Below are 18805 nucleotides of genomic sequence, written 5' to 3' on the forward strand. Positions count from 1 at the left end.
GAAATCACACGTTATGATGAACTTTTGCTGCTCAAATACTTCAACGGCTATTATCAGCTTAAAATCATTATAACCTGCACATCACTTGGCAACTTTACATGCAGATTCTGTGACACACAGCACACTGCCTTACAATCTGAAATTAAATAATGTTCTCTTTTTTGTTGTCACCTATTCATTTAATAACTCGGAAGTTACCCTGACCAGAACTTAAAAGGGCTGCTTGAGCCATTTGATAAAAAATTGAATCAACCGTGACCTGTGACTGATCAAACTTTTAAGAGAATCTCTAAAATAAGCAAATAAATGAGATTAAAAAGAAAGGCTACATTGAAAGAGACAAGAAACTTTAACAAATGAATGCACTCAATAAAGCAGAACAAGTTGCTTTATCGAGGAATCTTGATTCCTAGTTCAATTTCTATGTTATCTTTGGGCAACTTTTGATCCATAGTTTGTCTGAAGCTTGCCTTTCCCATCATTTTATTTCACCTTGGACCACAATTATTGTTTCTGACTAATGTTGTTGACCAAACCGCCATGTCGTTGCATCGCAGCAACCGCTTCTCCACATCGGGGGCGCCGGAAAGACGGAGCAGCAGAGCAACGTGTTTGAAGACAGTAGTAACAGTAGCTGTATAGTAATGGAGATACATAAAACTCAGTGAACAACAGTTACTAACAGCACACTAAACCAAGAAATGGACACATGAATGACGTCAACCAAATGGATGACAAGATGAAGAAACAAGAATCCCCTCTGCAATATCTAAAGATACAATTGCCTTAAGAGTGGACTGACTACCATAGATATTTGTGTTACTTTGTCTAAACTTGGTTTGTACACGACAACTTATACTAGGTAGTTAGTATGGGTATCAGATCTACCTGGATGTCCACATATTTCCCTATTTTGACTCATTGATTGGGTAAAGCCCCTGACTCTATTTGGAAATGAATTGGAGAGATGAAGTGTTCTAGTTCCGCTTCTTGAATTGAGAATTTAACTAGCTCCAAGATTTGAATGCCATGGTTGTCTATAAAACACTGGATATGAAGTTCATTTTAAGGATATAGGAGGATGCGAGGCTATAAAAGATAAACTATTTTTCTAGACAACCCTGAAACATTTTATATAGTTTCAACTCTCAAGGTTTCTTTTCTTTGAAACAATAAAATTATACCTATGTACAGCCCAAACCTCCAAATATACAATATGCATGCATAAGTATAAGATTGTCATCCTGCAATTTCAATGAATTCAACTTATTACTTAAGCTCATACCTTGATTAAGCTTCAATACAATAGAGTTCCTATTGAAGACATGAACATTTGAAAGATACAATGCATTGCCATTCTACTGCATAATTGTAAGCATGCAATATTAGTACCTGTGCTGACAAGGGATAGCTAAACATGGAATTGTTGGCTTTCCTTGGCAGATTGGGCACAAAGTGTCATCCACTGAAGAATCTGAAGATTTGTCCTTTGAGAATGGACGAAGAAAATTCTTGACAGATGTTGAATTGAGAAGGGGAAGAAGCAAGAGCAGCATTTCCTGTATATTAGAACAGTTGAGAATGTACCTCCATTCGCGTTGTTAGCTAAACAGCAGCGCTTGTACGAAACAATTATAGTAACTATAACTTTTAACTGCAGAAGACCAATTTTGGAGCACCATCCTCATCCCCATACCCACCAGCAAAAGAAGGCATGACACTAGTTGGAAAAAAGATCTTTTAGCCCTTTGGAAGCATGTAAAACAGCTAAAAGCATCGCAACGCTCTTTAAGGGCCCTTTCCCTTTTTTGATAAGGTTAAGGACCAATTTCCTAACAGATAATTGATAGCGAAATTGCAGACATAGATTCTCAGATAATTTGTCATCAATATTCTCCTCACTTCGGAATGACCATATAAAGTCTGCAACACTCTACTAATGGATGGACAATTACCGAGAATTCATTCCACACCAATTGGCGATTCATGTACTCGAAGCTCACTGCTCTGTTCATATGTGGACTCCCATAAACAAGTCTGGCTCTTAAAGCTCTTTCAATGAGATTCCTATACCTGCATGTCATTGATACATGTAGAATAACCAGTAAATCTCCAAAATATATAGGAAGCTATAATATTAATTCCCGTCAATAGACGCTTGTGGTCCGGCACTTCTCCGGACCCCACGCATAGCGGGAGCTTAGTGTACCGGGCTGTCCCTTGAAGGGCACATGTACAGGACATCCATAGAAGTCAATCCGTGTTCAAAAGTTAAACCCTATTCGAAATGTCACATGTACAGTCACATACAGCAGTCAATCCATACATGGGCATGCTCAACTAACTCCTGGTACCAATAATACATCTGGATTTTCTAACTTCAGTTTTTTTTCATAACAGAGAAATCCCCGAGGGGTAGTGGCACACAGTGCTCGGTGGGTAATGAGTCTTCCTCTCTACCCTGCTTCACTTAAATTCCCAAGCTTTTGTCTGCCTTGGGGACATTTTCTAGCTTCGCTCTTATATTCTTTTTTATTTATTGATTGATTTATTGATAGGTAACTTCACTCTTATATTTTTAATTCCAGTCAATCTATAGATCAAATGTACATGATAGTTATAGCAGTCAATACATGCAGGGATGCTCAACAGTTAAACCCTTTAATATGTCACATGTTCAAGACCCTCATAGCAATCAACGGATGCACGAGCATGTTCATCAGTTAACATCTTCTACCAAGAATGCATGTAGATTGTCTAACTTAAGTCTTTTTGCCTTTTATATTGTATTTTCTATTTTGTGCTATTTTACCTTTTCCTTGGTGAAGTAACCTTTGAACATCATCATTATTTTATAGTCACTGCCAATGATTTCGGGATTTGTCTCACCCTGTTCCTGGACAACAAAGCCATCCCAGGAAACATATCTGGTTTCACTGGACAGAGAATTTTCAAAATGTCAAAAAACAAATTTTTTCCAAAAACTTGGCTCGACCTAGTTGGCAGCGAATAACAACAATGCAGAAATTTATTACCTGGGAGTTAACCAGTTAATTTGCCATTGCATTTGCTCTGAGATTTCAATACGAAAAACCTACACCGGCTTATTTATATATGAACTCATAAGTCCTGACAAACCATAAACCAGATATACTGATACTAAAATCAATTAAGGGACTACAAAGAGCTATACCATAAAAATTCAACATTACAATGATGTGGCACCACTCTTTAACAGTTGGGAAGCCCAAACCCCCAACCCAAGAATTGGCCCTTCTCAATTGATTGATGCGTATAATTTTGATGCTTGAACCGACCAAGCAAGACAATGATAGATAAAATGATAGTAGTTGACTACAGTTACAGATTAAAATTGGAAGTACCAGCTTAATTTAGACGAGGTCCTTTCTTAAGTAACATAAAAAACGGCATTTTACTAACAAGAATGGAGTAACCACTATATACTAGTGGATACAATCAAAGAGGAGCAAATTTAATTGTGACAGGGTCCATTTATTCAGCATATTCCAAGCATTCTACATATCCAATTACATCCACTTCATTAGTCTCCATGAACAAGTTACTTTCTAGTAAACACATAAGATAAAGCACCACGGCCTTGCAGCTCTGCTTTTGTTCCACGCATGTCCATTGTTAAGTTAGTGCACTAATTCAAGTATCATAAGTTCATCTTTTTCTTTTCTTTTTAAAATCAGTAGTATGACATAATGCAACTGCTATAGGAGTTCGACTGTCATTTTATTTTCTTTTATTTAGTGGTCATGTCATGCATCGGAAAGAAATAAGAAAAGTATGTGCAACCAAAGATTAAAAGCAAAAAATATTTCCAACCATGCTTTCAAAAGAAATAACATGAAAAAAGATTTACGATCAGAGATATACCTTCCTGTGTAAAGAAATATAAGTAGATTGCTGAAAGATGCTGCTTTATAGATCCCCTCCATCCGTTGTATTAACAACCATGCTCGGCGTGCCAAAGACCTCTGAAGCAGCCATAACATTAACAAGTCAATGTTTTGGAAGTTACTATTTTACTTGTTCAAATTCTTCTCATAAAATTACTACTACAACAATTCTATTTTGGATGACCAAATTTTACTATGCAACACATCAACTTAAGATTTAAAATTGAACCATTCAAATTTACGTGCCTCGGGAAGCAGGAAAAGTTAACCTTATTTATGTCGTTGAGCATTCATGCCTTCTCAATTTCATCAATTGGTTACAAAATGATCTCCGCTTTATAAGGAAAGTTCTATCAAATTGCATTATACCAAATTCACAACACATTAATACCACCTATCTCAGTGCAGATAGCAAAGAGTATCTTAACAATCATAATTTTCATCCATTGACACGTGCATGTAAAAAACAAGTAGGGAAAGTGAAGAAGAGAGGACTATACCTGCTCAGAGTCACCCCATCTCCGAAAAGCAGAAAATGATTGAAGACGGCCCCACATATATTGACCACCAACAGTAGCGACACAGTACCATATCTTTTGAGCAACAGTAAGTCCAGGTCCCTCCAATCCCGTTCGAACTAAGCTATGCAGAAAAGCAAAACTACAATTGAAACTATGAAGGCCGATGCAAGAGGTATAAGATCAAAAAAAAGATTCAATTGCATCAAGCTGTCAACCTTAGCAACTTCAAGTAGAAATTACGACAGGCAAGATTTTCAAGCCAATTCCTCAAGTCCCTCCATCCCAATTGATATTATACACTTGCTAAATACTATTTGGACTTCCAAAGTTACTGAAAAGTTGAGCATTTCTATTAAAGTAAATATTTACAGCTCTCAGGGATCTCAAGCTATCTTAAGTAATCAATGAGAGTGCATAGATGGTAGTCAATTTGGACTTGAAATGCTTTGCTTTCAGATTCATCTCAATCAGATATTTCCAGTAAAAACTCCAAATAGATGATGTCTGTTTGTCAGACAGACAAAATCTCCTATTGCCCTTTACAAAGGACAAAAGAAAGACATACCAAGGGGGAGATTCAGGACCACCATCATACAGAAAAAAAAAAAAAAAAAACAATATGGTGGACCAACCATGGAAGAAGAAAATATGTTAAAATGAGGTGGTACCATTATCTGGAGGAAAAGGGCTGAATGCATGCAATGTAACTCTTTTTCCTAAGAAAATGCTCCTATTCATGCTATCAACAATGAACTCAGCCTCAAAATCGAAGTGAATGCCAGCATGCCGACCTTAAGTATTTTAAAAGTTTTTCAACTAGTCTCTCCACGCCCCAACTCCCAAGGATTAGTAACGTTAGATGTTCCAAGTTTGGACAATTTCAACACCAGAAGTTGTAGAATATAGTGTAAATAATGACATAGTATCCAGCTGATTAATACAGAAAAAGGATTTTTGTAAGAGTAACTTTATTCATTTGAACAGTAAAAGAAGAGCTTGTTAGCAGAAACTTACATAAAGGATCAAAAGGATTAAGTAAAAGATGCTAACCAACCTTTTCCTCTTACTTCAACTGCACATTCATCTCTATACCTCAGATTCATTAGCGCATTACCCGGCGTAGGCTTATCGACCCAGATAGAAAACCGCCAGATAAGGAACTCCAAGAAAGCATCAAGTTCTGGCTCATATTGAAATAACATTCCTGGCTAATCCCAAAGGGAAGAAACAGAAGCAAATTGAATGTATATCAAATTTTTATCAGATCGCCCAAACAATGAAGAGATGAATTCCCCAATAATTTAGAAGGTTGCATTACATGTACCTTCATCAAAGAGAAGACCTTAACCAACTGTTCCTTTAGCATGGCCGACATTTCAATGTCCAATCTTCCTGCATCTACCTGATTAACTCTTGATATTGAAATAGGAATGGCTGACTGTTGAAAAGAAGTAAGCAATGGGAAACTTTTTAGTCGGAGATAAAAGATTAGAAGTCAGTAAATAAAACCTCAAAACCTACTCCTTAATCCATCCTTCACCCTTCCTGGAGTTCCAAAAAGAAGGACAAGGGAACACTTACATGTTTTTTCAAAACCTTTGTACATGTAGATAATAATACTTTTCATAATAATTCAAATGAGCTTTAAAGAAGTAATGTTTCCACAAAGAAACACACACTAACAGATCATTAAAGGTTTCTATTAAATGGCTTAGTCTATTCCCTAAAACGATGTCTTTGTCATTGTCTTTCCTTAGTAATCATCATAGGAATGAAGCATATAGCCTAATTGTAGTTTGTGAGAGCCTAGTGCAGAGGCGGATCAAGATTTAAGCTTTATGGGTCAACCTTTAACGTTTTTAGTATTGAACCCATTGTATTTTAAAAGTTATGGATTCTCATATATACTATTTGTTGCAATTTTGGTACATTTTCACACATAAGTCTATGATCCACGCTGACAATACTAGATTCAGATGAATCCGGTATCAGTATGTTGCATCCACCACTGGCCTAGTGGCTGCAATATAAAATCTGTAAGTCCAACTCAGTAAACAAAATTCTAGTAGATAATTCTATAACTACGAATCAGCAAATATACACCATTATCACACACGTCACGAGTTCAATCCTAGCTTATTGTAAGTACTAACTGCTAAATCAAGCATATAAACGCACAAAAGAAGATGGAGCCAAAAAAAAGTGGATATACCTGATGAGATGAAGCAAGAGAGTGCGAGCGAGGCAGTAACTTATTGTAGGTAGTGAGCCAAGCGTCTTCTTGTGGCGGTATTGCGGGATTGATTGTGTTGGACGAGGATGATGAAGCTCGGGTTTGTCTATCCATCTTCTAATATAACTGCTTTCAGCTGAATTTCAATGGCGAAGAGATATGCTAGAAAAAAAAGTAGTTTTTTACCGGCGGGCAAATCTCTCGGACAACGCAGCGCAGGCCTAATTCTGGCGGTTATTTTACAAAAATGTATTTCTTGCGGGGAAAAGGGCATTTTCGTCTCTCGGACAATAAAAACGATAAGCCATTCGTTGAAAGACTCAAGATTTATTGAAACTCGCGGAGCCCGTTATCGACCAGTCATGCCCTCAATTTTCAGGAGTTTTCATTTGGCTTCTACTAAGAGCCTATTTGGCCAAGCTTCCTAGGGTTGTTCAAAACCGATCCGAAACCGAAAACCGATCCGAACTGAAGTTTAATGGCTTACTGGTAACGGCTTAACAGACGGAGAAAGGATTGAATCTTTTTTATTAACGGCTTATCGGTTTGGGGGCGGATTATTTAATTTTCTTAACGGATAATCCGTTAACCCGTTAAGAATATAAATATATATATAAAATTTATTTTTATTTATATATATTAACATTTTGCCTATTCTCTTATCAGACTTTTTATGGGATTTTGTAGTAGTATTAAGTACTTTTTCGGCACAGAATGGAAGTGGTTTTTGTTAAATGCTTGGGCGCAAAGTTTTGTTTCTGTAGAAGTGGTCTTGAATGTTGAGCGCAAAGTTTTGTTTATGTAGAAGCGGTCTTGAATGTTGAACTATTGGATTGGTTACGAAGTTTGTCTCTGTAGTGTTTTGTTCTTGATACTTTTTTGGTGTGTATATATGCAAACAGCTGCTGCCAAAACTTTTTCAGTGTTTGTATATGGATGAAGTACTATGTTCACTCTTTTCATACTTTCATTTTGGTTTTTCTTCAATTAGTCATGTTACTACTACTAGCCTTTTGGTCTTTGCCTAGAAGAAGAATAAGCTGCATTTTTGGTGATGCATGATTTATGAGTAAATCTCTGTTGAAGTAATCTAATATTCATTCAAATCTATTATCTCTGGCAAAGCAAATTGAATGCATCATATTGCCTCTGAAATGTTATTTTTTATGGCAATTCATTATTTCTAAGACGAGGAGAATGGGAGATATTTAGTGAATGTGTATGTTAGGCCGATAAACTGTCCGATAAGAGCTAAACCGATACCAATCCGCCCGATATCTTATCGGGTGGCTAACGGGTTAATACATTTAAAAGCCGATAACCGTTAAGCCAAACCGTTAAGAGTAAAAAGCCGCCCAATCCGCCCGATAAGCAGCCTTAAAGCTTCCTGGAGGCCAAAATTACTTTTTTCTCTTAAAAAAATATTTTTTAAAATATTTAAACTGTTTGGCTAAGAGGAGAAGTACTTTTGGCCAGAGCAGAACTAGTTTTTCTGCTTTTGGGAAGAAAGAGAAAATTCTAGCTTCTTCCAAGAATCAGAGGCAGAAGCAGAAAATTAATTTATTCAAGACAAAACTATCCTCATCACAAATTTATATTGTCCAAATTATCCCTTACCGATTTAAATTTTTTCTTTTCATTTTTGTTTCTATTTTTTACCATTCTTTTAAAATTAAATATATCATATACATGAATCATATTGTAACTTTCCAAATTCTTTATTGACTTTTCCTGTTTTTGATTTTTCGTTTTTGTAATGTCTTGTAACTCTCCAATTTATCTTCTTCTTTTTTCACACTAAAGAAAATTATCTATATCCTTCTTTGGATTATCAATTCTCTTCCTACAAATAATCATTTATAATTGTATACGGCTAAAATTGGAGAGCCCGATTTTATGACCGTTATGACATTCCGCAGCTCGCCTCCAAAAGCCTCGAGGCATAGTTCGAGGTTCAACCCCGAGGGTTCCCTATGCTCGACCTCGGGGTAGCACAAGTCGGTGGCTATCATGGACAAGCGGGAAGTTCCCAAGGCACGTGACCAAAGCTGACAACACCTGCAAGAATAGTACTAGTATGTACCAGACTAGTAAATAGATGTACTAGCTACGTTTCTTTGTAATAATTATACATGTACCTTGTTGGGATTCCTCCTCCTATATAAAGGGGATCATTGTCATATCTTGCACACATGATATTCAATACAAGAACGTTCCCTGCTCTCTAACTTAAACCTTCTCTATTGTTTTTTCTTTCATTTATTGCTTACATTTATTGCGTTTCATTGATTGTTTCTTCATTTATTACTCATCATTGATCATAAAGAGCCACCATCAAGGCTCCCAGATCATCCCTAATCGAACTCATCTGCTCGACCTCGAGGCCCCGATTCACGACCATTCGGTTTGCGTTGCACACTGCCTTCAAGCTCTTATCTCACTTTTCTAACTCACACTTAGCATCTATCGCCTAACAACTAGCATTAAAATAAATCACGTATTTTTAGAACCACAAAATCAAATTTAATAGTAATTACCATTTTCAAGGTAAATAGTTTGGCGCCCACCGTGGGGCTAAAAATAATAGTGGTTGTTTTAGTGCTGGTTTGCTGAAAAATGCAAGTTATTCTGTACACTTTTTCTTGTCCAAGAATCTTTGATTTCAGGTCAAGATGTCCAACTCAATGAATACACAAGAAAACCAACAGGAAGCTCGGAAAATTCCCGCCTGGGAGGAAAGAGAGGCAGACGGGAGGAACGGAACGGGAAACCCTCAGCACATCGTTCATATGATCATTGGGGAGACTGACGTTCCTCAAGGATCCGTGACCAAGCGGACAAAAGTTTCAGCTGCAACAGAGGGGCAAATTCGAGGCCGCATACCCGAGGACATCCTTGCATTCGGTGAAGAGGACTTCGAGACCTTGTCTCATTCACATAACTATGCGTTGGTAATTTCATTTCTCTTAAACAACATTCAAATTAAACGTGTACTCGTGGATCCAGGTAGCTCGGCCAACGTAATCAGGTCGAAGGTGGTAGAACAACTCGAATTGCTTGATCAAATCATACCTTCCTCCCGAATCCTCAACGACTTCAACATGGCCGGCGAAGCAACGAAAGGAGAGATCACCCTCCCGGTCAGCGTGTCCGGCATAGTTCGAAACACCAAATTTCATATCATCGAGGGTGACATGAGGTACAATGCATTGCTTGGAAGGCCATAGATACACAACATGAGGGCGGTATCGTCAACTCTTCATCAGAAGATAAAGTTTTCGACAAAAGACGGTATAAAAACGGTATGTGGAGAACAGAATGCGGCGAAGGAGATGTTCGCGGTTCACGGGGAGGCACCAACTTCAAAACCCTCCACCTCGGAGGAGCCAGAGGGCAAACAGACCCCTGAGAACGATGAAGAGAACTTCTTCGCCCCCCGAACCTTCGTTGCCCCCGAAGAATCGGATGCAACAAAATCAACAGTTGAAGAGTTAGAGCAAGCTGTTTTGATCGAGCATCTCCCAGATCGAAAGGTATACCTGGGAACGGGATTAACCCCCGAACTCAGGAAAAAATTCATTCAATTTCTTGTTAATAACATCGATTGCTTTACGTGGTCCCATTTAGATATAACAGGTATCCCGCCGTAAATAACCACCCATCGATTAAGTGTCGATCCCGGGTTCAAACCAGTGAAGAAAAAAAGAAGACCTCAGTCCAAGGTAAAAAACGCGTTCATTAAGGACGAGGTAACAAAACTCCTCAAAATAGGGTCTATTAGGGAAGTAAAATATCCCGAATGGTTGGCTAATGTGGTGGTATTTCCCAAAAAGGGGAATAAGTTAAGAATGTGCGTAGATTATAAAGACTTAAATAGGGCGTGCCCAAAGATTCATTCCCGTTGCCCAACATCGACCGCCTGATCGATGCCACAACCGGCCATGAGATCCTCACCTTTCTCGATGCCTACTCGGGGTACAATCAAATTCAGATAAACCCCGAGGATAGGGAGAAAACTTCGTTTATCATGAAGTACGGTACGTACTGATACAATGTGATGCCCTTCGGGCTAAAAAACGCGGGAGCCACGTACCAACACCTAGTTAATAAGATGTTCGAAGAAAAAAGNGCCCATATTAAAGGTCTTGCCGACGCAAGGCGTAAGAGCCCGAGTGCCAGCCCATATTAGAGGTCGTGCCGACCCAAGGCGTAAGAGCCCAAGCGCCAGCCTATATTAGAGGTCGTGCCAACCCAACACATAAGAGCCCGAGCACCAGCCTATGTTATAGGTCATACCGACCCAAACGTGTAAGAGCCTAAGCGCCGGCCTGTAGCCTCAGGACAGGCTTTTGGACCTGAAGGTCGACGAACTCAAGACGAAACTTGACTCGGAGGCTAAGCCCCAAATGGTCCACTTACGACCGTTGCAAAATGCTCAGCAGTAGCAGGAACCTAAGGGTTTAATTTGAGGTCCAAAACTTCGGGTCAATTGTCAACAAACGTCACCGTTTATTCCTAAAAAGCAAAGGAAAAATGAGAAGTGATAAAAAATGAAAGGTTTTGTCACATACATATCGAAAGTTCACAAGGGTACATTTACAAAGCCCGTGCCTAAAACCCTTGCAAGGGAGAAAGCAAATAAAACCCTAATCTACTATTGGAGTTGTGCCTTCGACGGCTCCCTTGGAGGTTACACCTTCAACAGCTCCGGCCACGGCCCCCGGGTCTTCAATGATTTTTTCCCCTTCGGGGGTTCCACCTCCATCTTCATCATCTTCCGAGCCACTGCTCGACTCACCTTCGGAAGTAAGTAGGGCCGCAACCTCCTCTTCTAGGGCCTTCACCCTCTCGATCTCGGCGGACAAATCGACGCCCCCTGCATGTATATCCTCGAAAGCCTGCCTCCGAGATTTTACCGGGCATGCTCCACGACTCGGGTCAATTGCAGATCGACCTCTTTGGACACTTTCCTGGCTTGAGCATTTGCAGCGATAACATCATCTTTGTACGAAGATATGAGCGCCTCGGCTGCAGCTCTGACCCCGGATAGACCGGCAACCAACCCAGTATGAAGATCTTTATACTTATTACTCTCCACTTTCGCATCAAGAAGTTGATGACCGACTGAGACTACCTTCCCCTGGAGGGCATCTCTCTCGGAGGCCGCCTCACTCACGTGCCATTTGAGTTCGAGAATTACATAGTCTCTGGTTTGGAGCTCCTCCCTCATTAGGACATCTTTCTTCTCACGCTGCAAAGATCAGCCCAAAGGTGTTAAAACACCAAAGTCGGGTAAGCATATAGACAAAAACAAACGGAAACTATATAACCTGCTCAACAAGACGATTCCTCTCTTGGAACGTCGCCTCCAAACAATCCCAAAGGCCACACAACTCCTCCTCCTTCTTGGTAAAAAAGGCCCTAAGCTCATCACCTTCCGAGGTAAGCTTCCGCGCTCACCCTCATAGCGATTCAACTCGGCTCAAAACCTGGCAAAGGTCTGATTATAAAGCACCTTGGCCTGAAACCATGAAAGAAACAAAGTTAGAAAGACGAAGGTCAGGACGCCGAGCAGAATTCACAAAAAAAACTACTTGTTCACAAAGCCTGTCAATCTCACTAAAAATAAGTGGGGCGTCAAGCACAGGGTTTTCTCGGACGGAGAAAAAAGCTTTTCAAACGCATCTTACGGGCGTGCCTACAAGGAAGATCCTTTATTTTGGGCATCCCGCACCTCCCTCAGAGGTAAAGTAGGTCCCGGAGGGGAATCGCTCACTTCAATAACCCCGGCCTGATCAATCGGGGTCGTCTCTTGTTTCTGGGGAGCTTCAGAAGTAGGCTCCACCTGATCGCCTACTAAATGTACCTCAGCTCGAGGAATATTTAGGTCGTCAACCAGCTCGGAGATATTACCCGATGCATCCTCGAAGGCCTCTTCAGCCCGAGGCAGGGCAACAACAGCATCAAGTTTCAATTTAGGAGCCATCGGCTCATGCGGGACGGTCAGGTTTTCTCCTCCCTCGGATGCTACCGAGGAATCATTTTTCTCCTCACCTTCAGCTTGGGGACTCCCCGATACTTCTGGAGTTAAGGGTGCTGAATCAGCCTTAGGTCCTTCCACTTTGACCTTCTTGGATCTCGAAGGCTCAGTCGACGATTTTCTTCATTTTTTCTTCTCTTTGACAGGTTTCGGGGTATCCGCTTCCCCAGGCGGTGCTTCTCTCATCAAGTAGGCCTCTCCCAGATCTGCGCGAATACAAAATACGAACACGGGGAATAAGGGCGCAATCGGTGATGGTTCTTCTGGGAGATTCAATTATAGCAGAAGTGAGGACTCACCATGATTCTTGGCCTCCCATCGAGCCCTAGACAGGTCACGACACACGCGCTCGACATATGGTCAAGTCGAATCTAAGCGGCTAACCCAGCCTGAGAGATCATTAACCGCGTCAGGGTACACCACGACAGCTGCATCAGCGGAGGAAGTCAGTTCATTGGGGAATTGATCTAAAAGGAAAAGAAAATACCTAATTCGCGTATCCACTTACGCTTCGTGTTCCACCTTTTAGGGAATGGCATCTTCTCCGCCGAAATCAGGTCCGAGGTCCTAACTCAGACAAAACGACTCATCCGCCCTCCGTTCCCGACCTCGTCAGTACAGGCAAAAAAGGCTTTTGAGACCCGACATTGGAGCTTAATCAGGCCCCCGCAGAAGAGTCGGGGACTGTATATCCTGATCAAATGGTCAAGGGTGAAGGGCATCCCCTCAATCATGTTCGCAAAATATCTGGCAATGTAAACAATGCGCCAAAACGACGGATGAATTTGGCCGAGGGTCACTCGATACCGTTCGCAGAAGTTGAGGATCACAGGGTCTATTGGAGGTGAGAATGGCTCCACCGGGCCAAGAGTAAATGGATAGGTATACACACTGAGGAAGCCGGCCTTGTATGTCGTTATATCCTCTCCCCGAGAAGGAATCTCCACCAGCACCACGTCCCCCCAGCGCCAGTCGGTCTTCACCTTCTCGGCATCTGCTACTAAACTAATATATCGGAACATGGGTTTGCATCGTCCCAGCTTCGAAGAAGGCTTGTCGACCTTAAAATTGGTGGTCGTTTCGTAGGACCCTAGGATGCATTCCTCAAGACGAGGGGGTACCGCAGCTTGGCCCTTAGACAAGCGTGAAGAGGAGGAAGACACATCTTCTTGAGGGACAGAGGTGGAAGTCTTCGTCATTCTTGCTAGAAGATTTCAAAGGAGATATTGTAATCAGAGCAGAACGCAAGAGAGAAATGAGAACTCTTTTGAAGGCTTGACGATGCAATGGGAAATAAAGAGCGAAGGAAGAAGTATTTTTAGAGGCCAATCATGTACGTTAGAGCAGGCCAAAAGACAACCAACCGTTGTAATCAATTCAAAGGTTTTTCTAGAGATGCGTGGATGCGACCTTTAGACACCTTTTCGGTCACCTCAGTCGCTTGATATAGCGTAGCTGGCATCATGATGAAAGTATCGAAGAGGCAAGAATTCAAGACCGTTTCTTATCGTTTTCACTCTAAGAAACGCGGGAACTATCTGTATACGGCTAAAATCGGAGAGCCCGATTTTATGACCATTATGACATTCCGCAGCCCGCCTCTAGAAGCCTCGAGGCATAGTTTGAGGTTCAACCCCAAGGGTTCCCTATGCTCGACCTCGGCTAATAGTACTAGTCTGTACCAGTACAGACCAGTAAATAGCTGTACCAGCTACGTTTCTTTATAATAATCATACATGTACCATGTTGGGATTCCCCCTCCTATATAAAGGGGACCCTTGTCATTTCTTGCACACATGATATTCAATATAAGAACGTTCCATGCTCTCTAACTTAAACCTTCTCTATTGTCTTTCCTTTGATTTATTGCGTTTCATTGATTGTTTCTTCATTTATTACTCATCATTGATCATAAAGAGCCACCATCAAGGCTCCCAAAACTGTTAGTCCTTCATCGATCATCCTTGATCGAACTCATCTGCTCAACCTCGAGGCCCAGCTCAGGCTAGCTCGAGGCCCCGATTCACGGCCATTCGGTTTGCGTTGCACACTGCCTTCAAGCTCTTATCTCACTTTTCTAACTCACACTTAGCATCTATCGCCTAACAACTAGCATTAAAATAAATCGCGTATTTTTAGAACCACAAAATCAAATCTAATTGTAATTACCATTTTCAAGATAAACAATAATTTCTTCTGTTATATATTATTAGTTCCCGAATCTTTAAAATATTTATCAAATATAATTTGTGAAAATTACCTACAAATAGGTAATAAATCTACAATAGCATCGCATAATCTATCTATATTATTATTAAAAGAACAGGCAAAAGCATCCACATTAAACCAAGTGATAGCCTCACAATAGGCCATTGGCAATTAAGTACAAAGTTAGTTAGGTTAAGTAATAATTAATTTCTTTTTAATTTAAATTCTTAAAAAAATAAAATTATACGTTATGTGTTGTTAATAATTAGTTACTCTTTTTCAATTTGAATTAAAGCATACTTAAAAAAAGGAGGAAAAAACATAATTGTCCAACATTTTAAAATATTCTACAAAGGTGTAGCAGCATTACTTGATAAAAATTTGTGGCAACTAATTATTTGCAATCGTAACATAATCCAGCTGGATTCCGGTATTCCCATTACCCTAACGCCCCTCCCCTTCAAGCGAAAATCACGTTTCCTTTTTGAAAACCCCTTTAGTTGCTAATTTAATGCTCAACATATGATTTTTATTTTTCGTTTCACTTCTATGATTGAGTTTGTATTAACTATGATTTTATTGGCACTTTATCTCTCTCTCAATAATTTTTTGGTGGAATAAAAAATTATTTATTGGTATATGTCAATGCTTGTATGACGATGCATATTTAGGTAAATTACTGATGTTTGTAACATTATAAATATTATATACATTTTATGTCATTGGTATAATATATTAAATAATTATTTATTAAATATATTATGAAGTGTATATTAAAATATTTTTATTGGTATAATATTATATTATTTTGATGTACATAATTCTTTTTTTAAAATAAATATACACAATGTACATTTGGAGTACTAATATAATAATTCAAAATATATATATATATATATATATATATATATATATATATGTATGTGTGTGTGTGTGTGAGAGTGAGAGAGAGAGAGAGATATGATGTATATATTTTATTATATATATGCACGTTATATATTTAAAAAATATGCATCTCATGTATGTTGTATATGCATTTCTTATAAATTAATACCATTATACATTGTATATATTGTATGCACAGTGGTATTAATTTATCAAAAGACCACTAGGATCAATTCGTCTGCTTTCACCTCTAATAAGAGCAGAGGGAGATTTGAATGTCAAATCAAATTTGGATAAGAGGGAAAAGAGTGTGAAAAAATAAATAAGAATAAAAACCAATACCATGATTTTTGTATTATGTTTACTCATTAATTATGTGCTTAATCTGTAAAAAGAATTGCTATTTATGGAATAAACAAAGAATGATGCCATTTTTTTAAAATAATTCTTAGGAGATGCTCAACCGTATAAAAATCTCCTCTTTTTTTTTTTACGAAAACAATTTTTTTAATATATTTAAAATTATATTTCTATTTTACGCTAAATGCCATCATTTAAGTTTGACACTCAGAATCATCTAGTTATAACTACCATGGCTATACATAATTTCATCCGACAATATAGATCGGAAGAGCGNAATCAAATTCAGATAAACCCCGAGGATAGGGAGAAAACTTCGTTTATCATGAAGTACGGTACGTACTGATACAATGTGATGCCCTTCGGGCTAAAAAACGCGGGAGCCACGTACCAACACCTAGTTAATAAGATGTTCGAACACCAAATAGGCAATTCCATGGAAGTTTACATTGATGATATGCTAGTTAAGTCCCTGCGCGCAGAGGACCATTTGACTCATTTGCAGGAGACATTCGACATCCTCAGAAGCTACAACATGAAACTCAATCCCGAGAAATGTACCTTCGGAGTGGGATCAGGCAAATTCTTAGGCTTCATGGTGTCAAACAGAGGGGTTGGGATCAACCCCGATAAAATCAAAGCCATCAAAGAAATCACGGTGGTAAACAATGTGAAGGTCGTGCAACGGCTGACCGTGCGGATAGTGGCCTTGGGCCGATTCATATCAAGGTCATCCGACAGGAGTCACCATTTCTTCTCCTTACTCAAAAAGAAAAACAGCTTCGAATGGACTCCGAAATGCCAACATGCCTTAGAGGAGTTTAAGCGATATCTAACAAACCCACCTTTACTCCACACCCCAAAGGATGATGAAACGTTGTACTTGTACCTGACCGCATCCGAGGTAGCGGTAAGTGGTGTGCTGTTTCGAGAAGAACAAGGTACGCAATTCCCTATCTATTATGTAAGTCGGACCCTGGGAGACGCCGAAACCAGGTACCCGCACCTAGAAAAATTAGCTCTTGCATTAATGAGCGTATCTCGAAAATTAAAGCCTTATTTTCAATGCCATCGTATTTGTGTTTTAACAACATATCCTCTTCGAAGCATATTGCATAAACCCGAATTATCGGGCCAACTGGCCAAATGGGCCATCGAACTCGGGGGGTACAATATCGAGTACCAACCTCGAACGGCTATCAAGTCCCAGATTCTGGTAGATTTTGTGGCCGACTTTACGCCCGCCCTCGTGCCCGAGGTAGAGAAAGAACTTTTACTACAAACGGGCACATCTTCGGGGGTATGGACCTTGTTCATCGACGGAGCCTCAAACGTGAAAGGGTCCGGGCTCGGCATAGTTCTGAAGCCACCTACGGGCGGCGTGATCAGGCAATCAATGAAAACTGCAAAGCTGACTAACAACGAAGCTGAGTATGAGGATATGATTGCAGGTCTGTAATTGGCCAAAGGCCTAGGAGCGGAAGTCATCGAAGTAAAATGTGATTCCCTTCTGGTGGTAAATCAGGTAAATGAGAACTTCGAGGTTCGAGAAGACAGGATGCAAAGATACTTGGACAAAATTCAAGTCACATTGCACCGCTTCAAAGAATGGACTCTGGTCCACATACCTCGAGAGTAGAATAGCGAGGCCGATGCCCTCGCAAACCTGGGATCATCCGTCGAGGAAGATGACATACTCCTCGGGGCTGTTGTTCAGTTATCCAAATCAGTGATTAAGGAAGGCCATGCCGAGATCAACTCCACTATATTGACATGGGATTGGAGAAACAAGTATATCGATTATTTGGAAAATGGGAAGCTACTCACGGACCCAAAGGAGTCGAGGGCCCTGCGAGCCAAAGCGGCCCGATTCTCGCTCGACGAAAATTGAACTCTATATAGAAGAACCTTCGATAGGCCCCTAGCTGTATGTTTGGGACAAGGGGACAAAGATTATGTGCTCCGAGAAATCCACGAGGTCACCTGCGGAAATCACTCCGGCGCCGACTCCCTAGTCCGAAAGGTGATCAGAGCAGGCTACTATTGGGACAGCATGGAGAAGGACGCCAAGGAGTTCGTCCGAAAATGCGACAGATGCCAGAGATTTGCACCAATTATTCACTAACCCGGTGAACAGCTACATTCAATCTTGTCACCATGGCTGTTCATAAAGTGGGGGATGGACATCGTCGGAACCCTACCTACGACACCAGGTAAAGCTAGATTTATTTTATTCATGACTGACTACTTCTCAAAATGGGTGGAAGCACAGGCCTTCGAAAAGATAAGAGAAAAGGAAGTCATTAACTTCATTTGGGACCATATCATGTGCCGATTCGGGATTCCCTCTGAGATAACATATGATAACGGGAAGCAGTTCATCGGAAGTAAAGTGACAAAGTTCCTCGATGACCACAAAATCAAAAGGATCCTGTCAACACCCTACCACCCATGTGCAAATGGTCAGGCCGAATCCACAAACAAGACCATCATTCAAAGCTTGAAAAAGAAGTTGGAGAATGCGAAAGGAAAATGGAGAGAAATGTTTCCAGAGGTGTTATGGGCATACCGAACAACTCCAAAATCGAGCACGGGAGAGACGCCTTTCTCTCTGATACATGGCTCCGAGGCT

The 18805-nt window shown here is 40.2% G+C and overlaps 1 protein-coding gene across 1 annotated transcript; it reads right to left on the reverse strand.

Annotated features, from left to right (window-relative positions):
* Positions 1-200: 200 nt before the first annotated feature.
* On the reverse strand, positions 201-7019 carry LOC109206529 (peroxisome biogenesis protein 2-like). The gene is made up of 8 exons (XM_019369354.1): positions 6660-7019; positions 5772-5885; positions 5502-5655; positions 4427-4563; positions 3904-4004; positions 1956-2073; positions 1393-1559; positions 201-634 (listed from the first exon to the last, which is right to left on the reverse strand). Exons 1-8 carry the CDS (start codon positions 6792-6794, stop codon positions 505-507), a joined length of 1056 nt encoding a protein of 351 aa, XP_019224899.1. The 5' UTR covers positions 6795-7019; the 3' UTR covers positions 201-504.
* Positions 7020-18805: the final 11786 nt, after the last annotated feature.

Source organism: Nicotiana attenuata, unplaced genomic scaffold, assembly GCF_001879085.1.
Source record: "Nicotiana attenuata strain UT unplaced genomic scaffold, NIATTr2, whole genome shotgun sequence".
Classification (NCBI taxonomy): Eukaryota; Viridiplantae; Streptophyta; class Magnoliopsida; order Solanales; family Solanaceae; genus Nicotiana; species Nicotiana attenuata.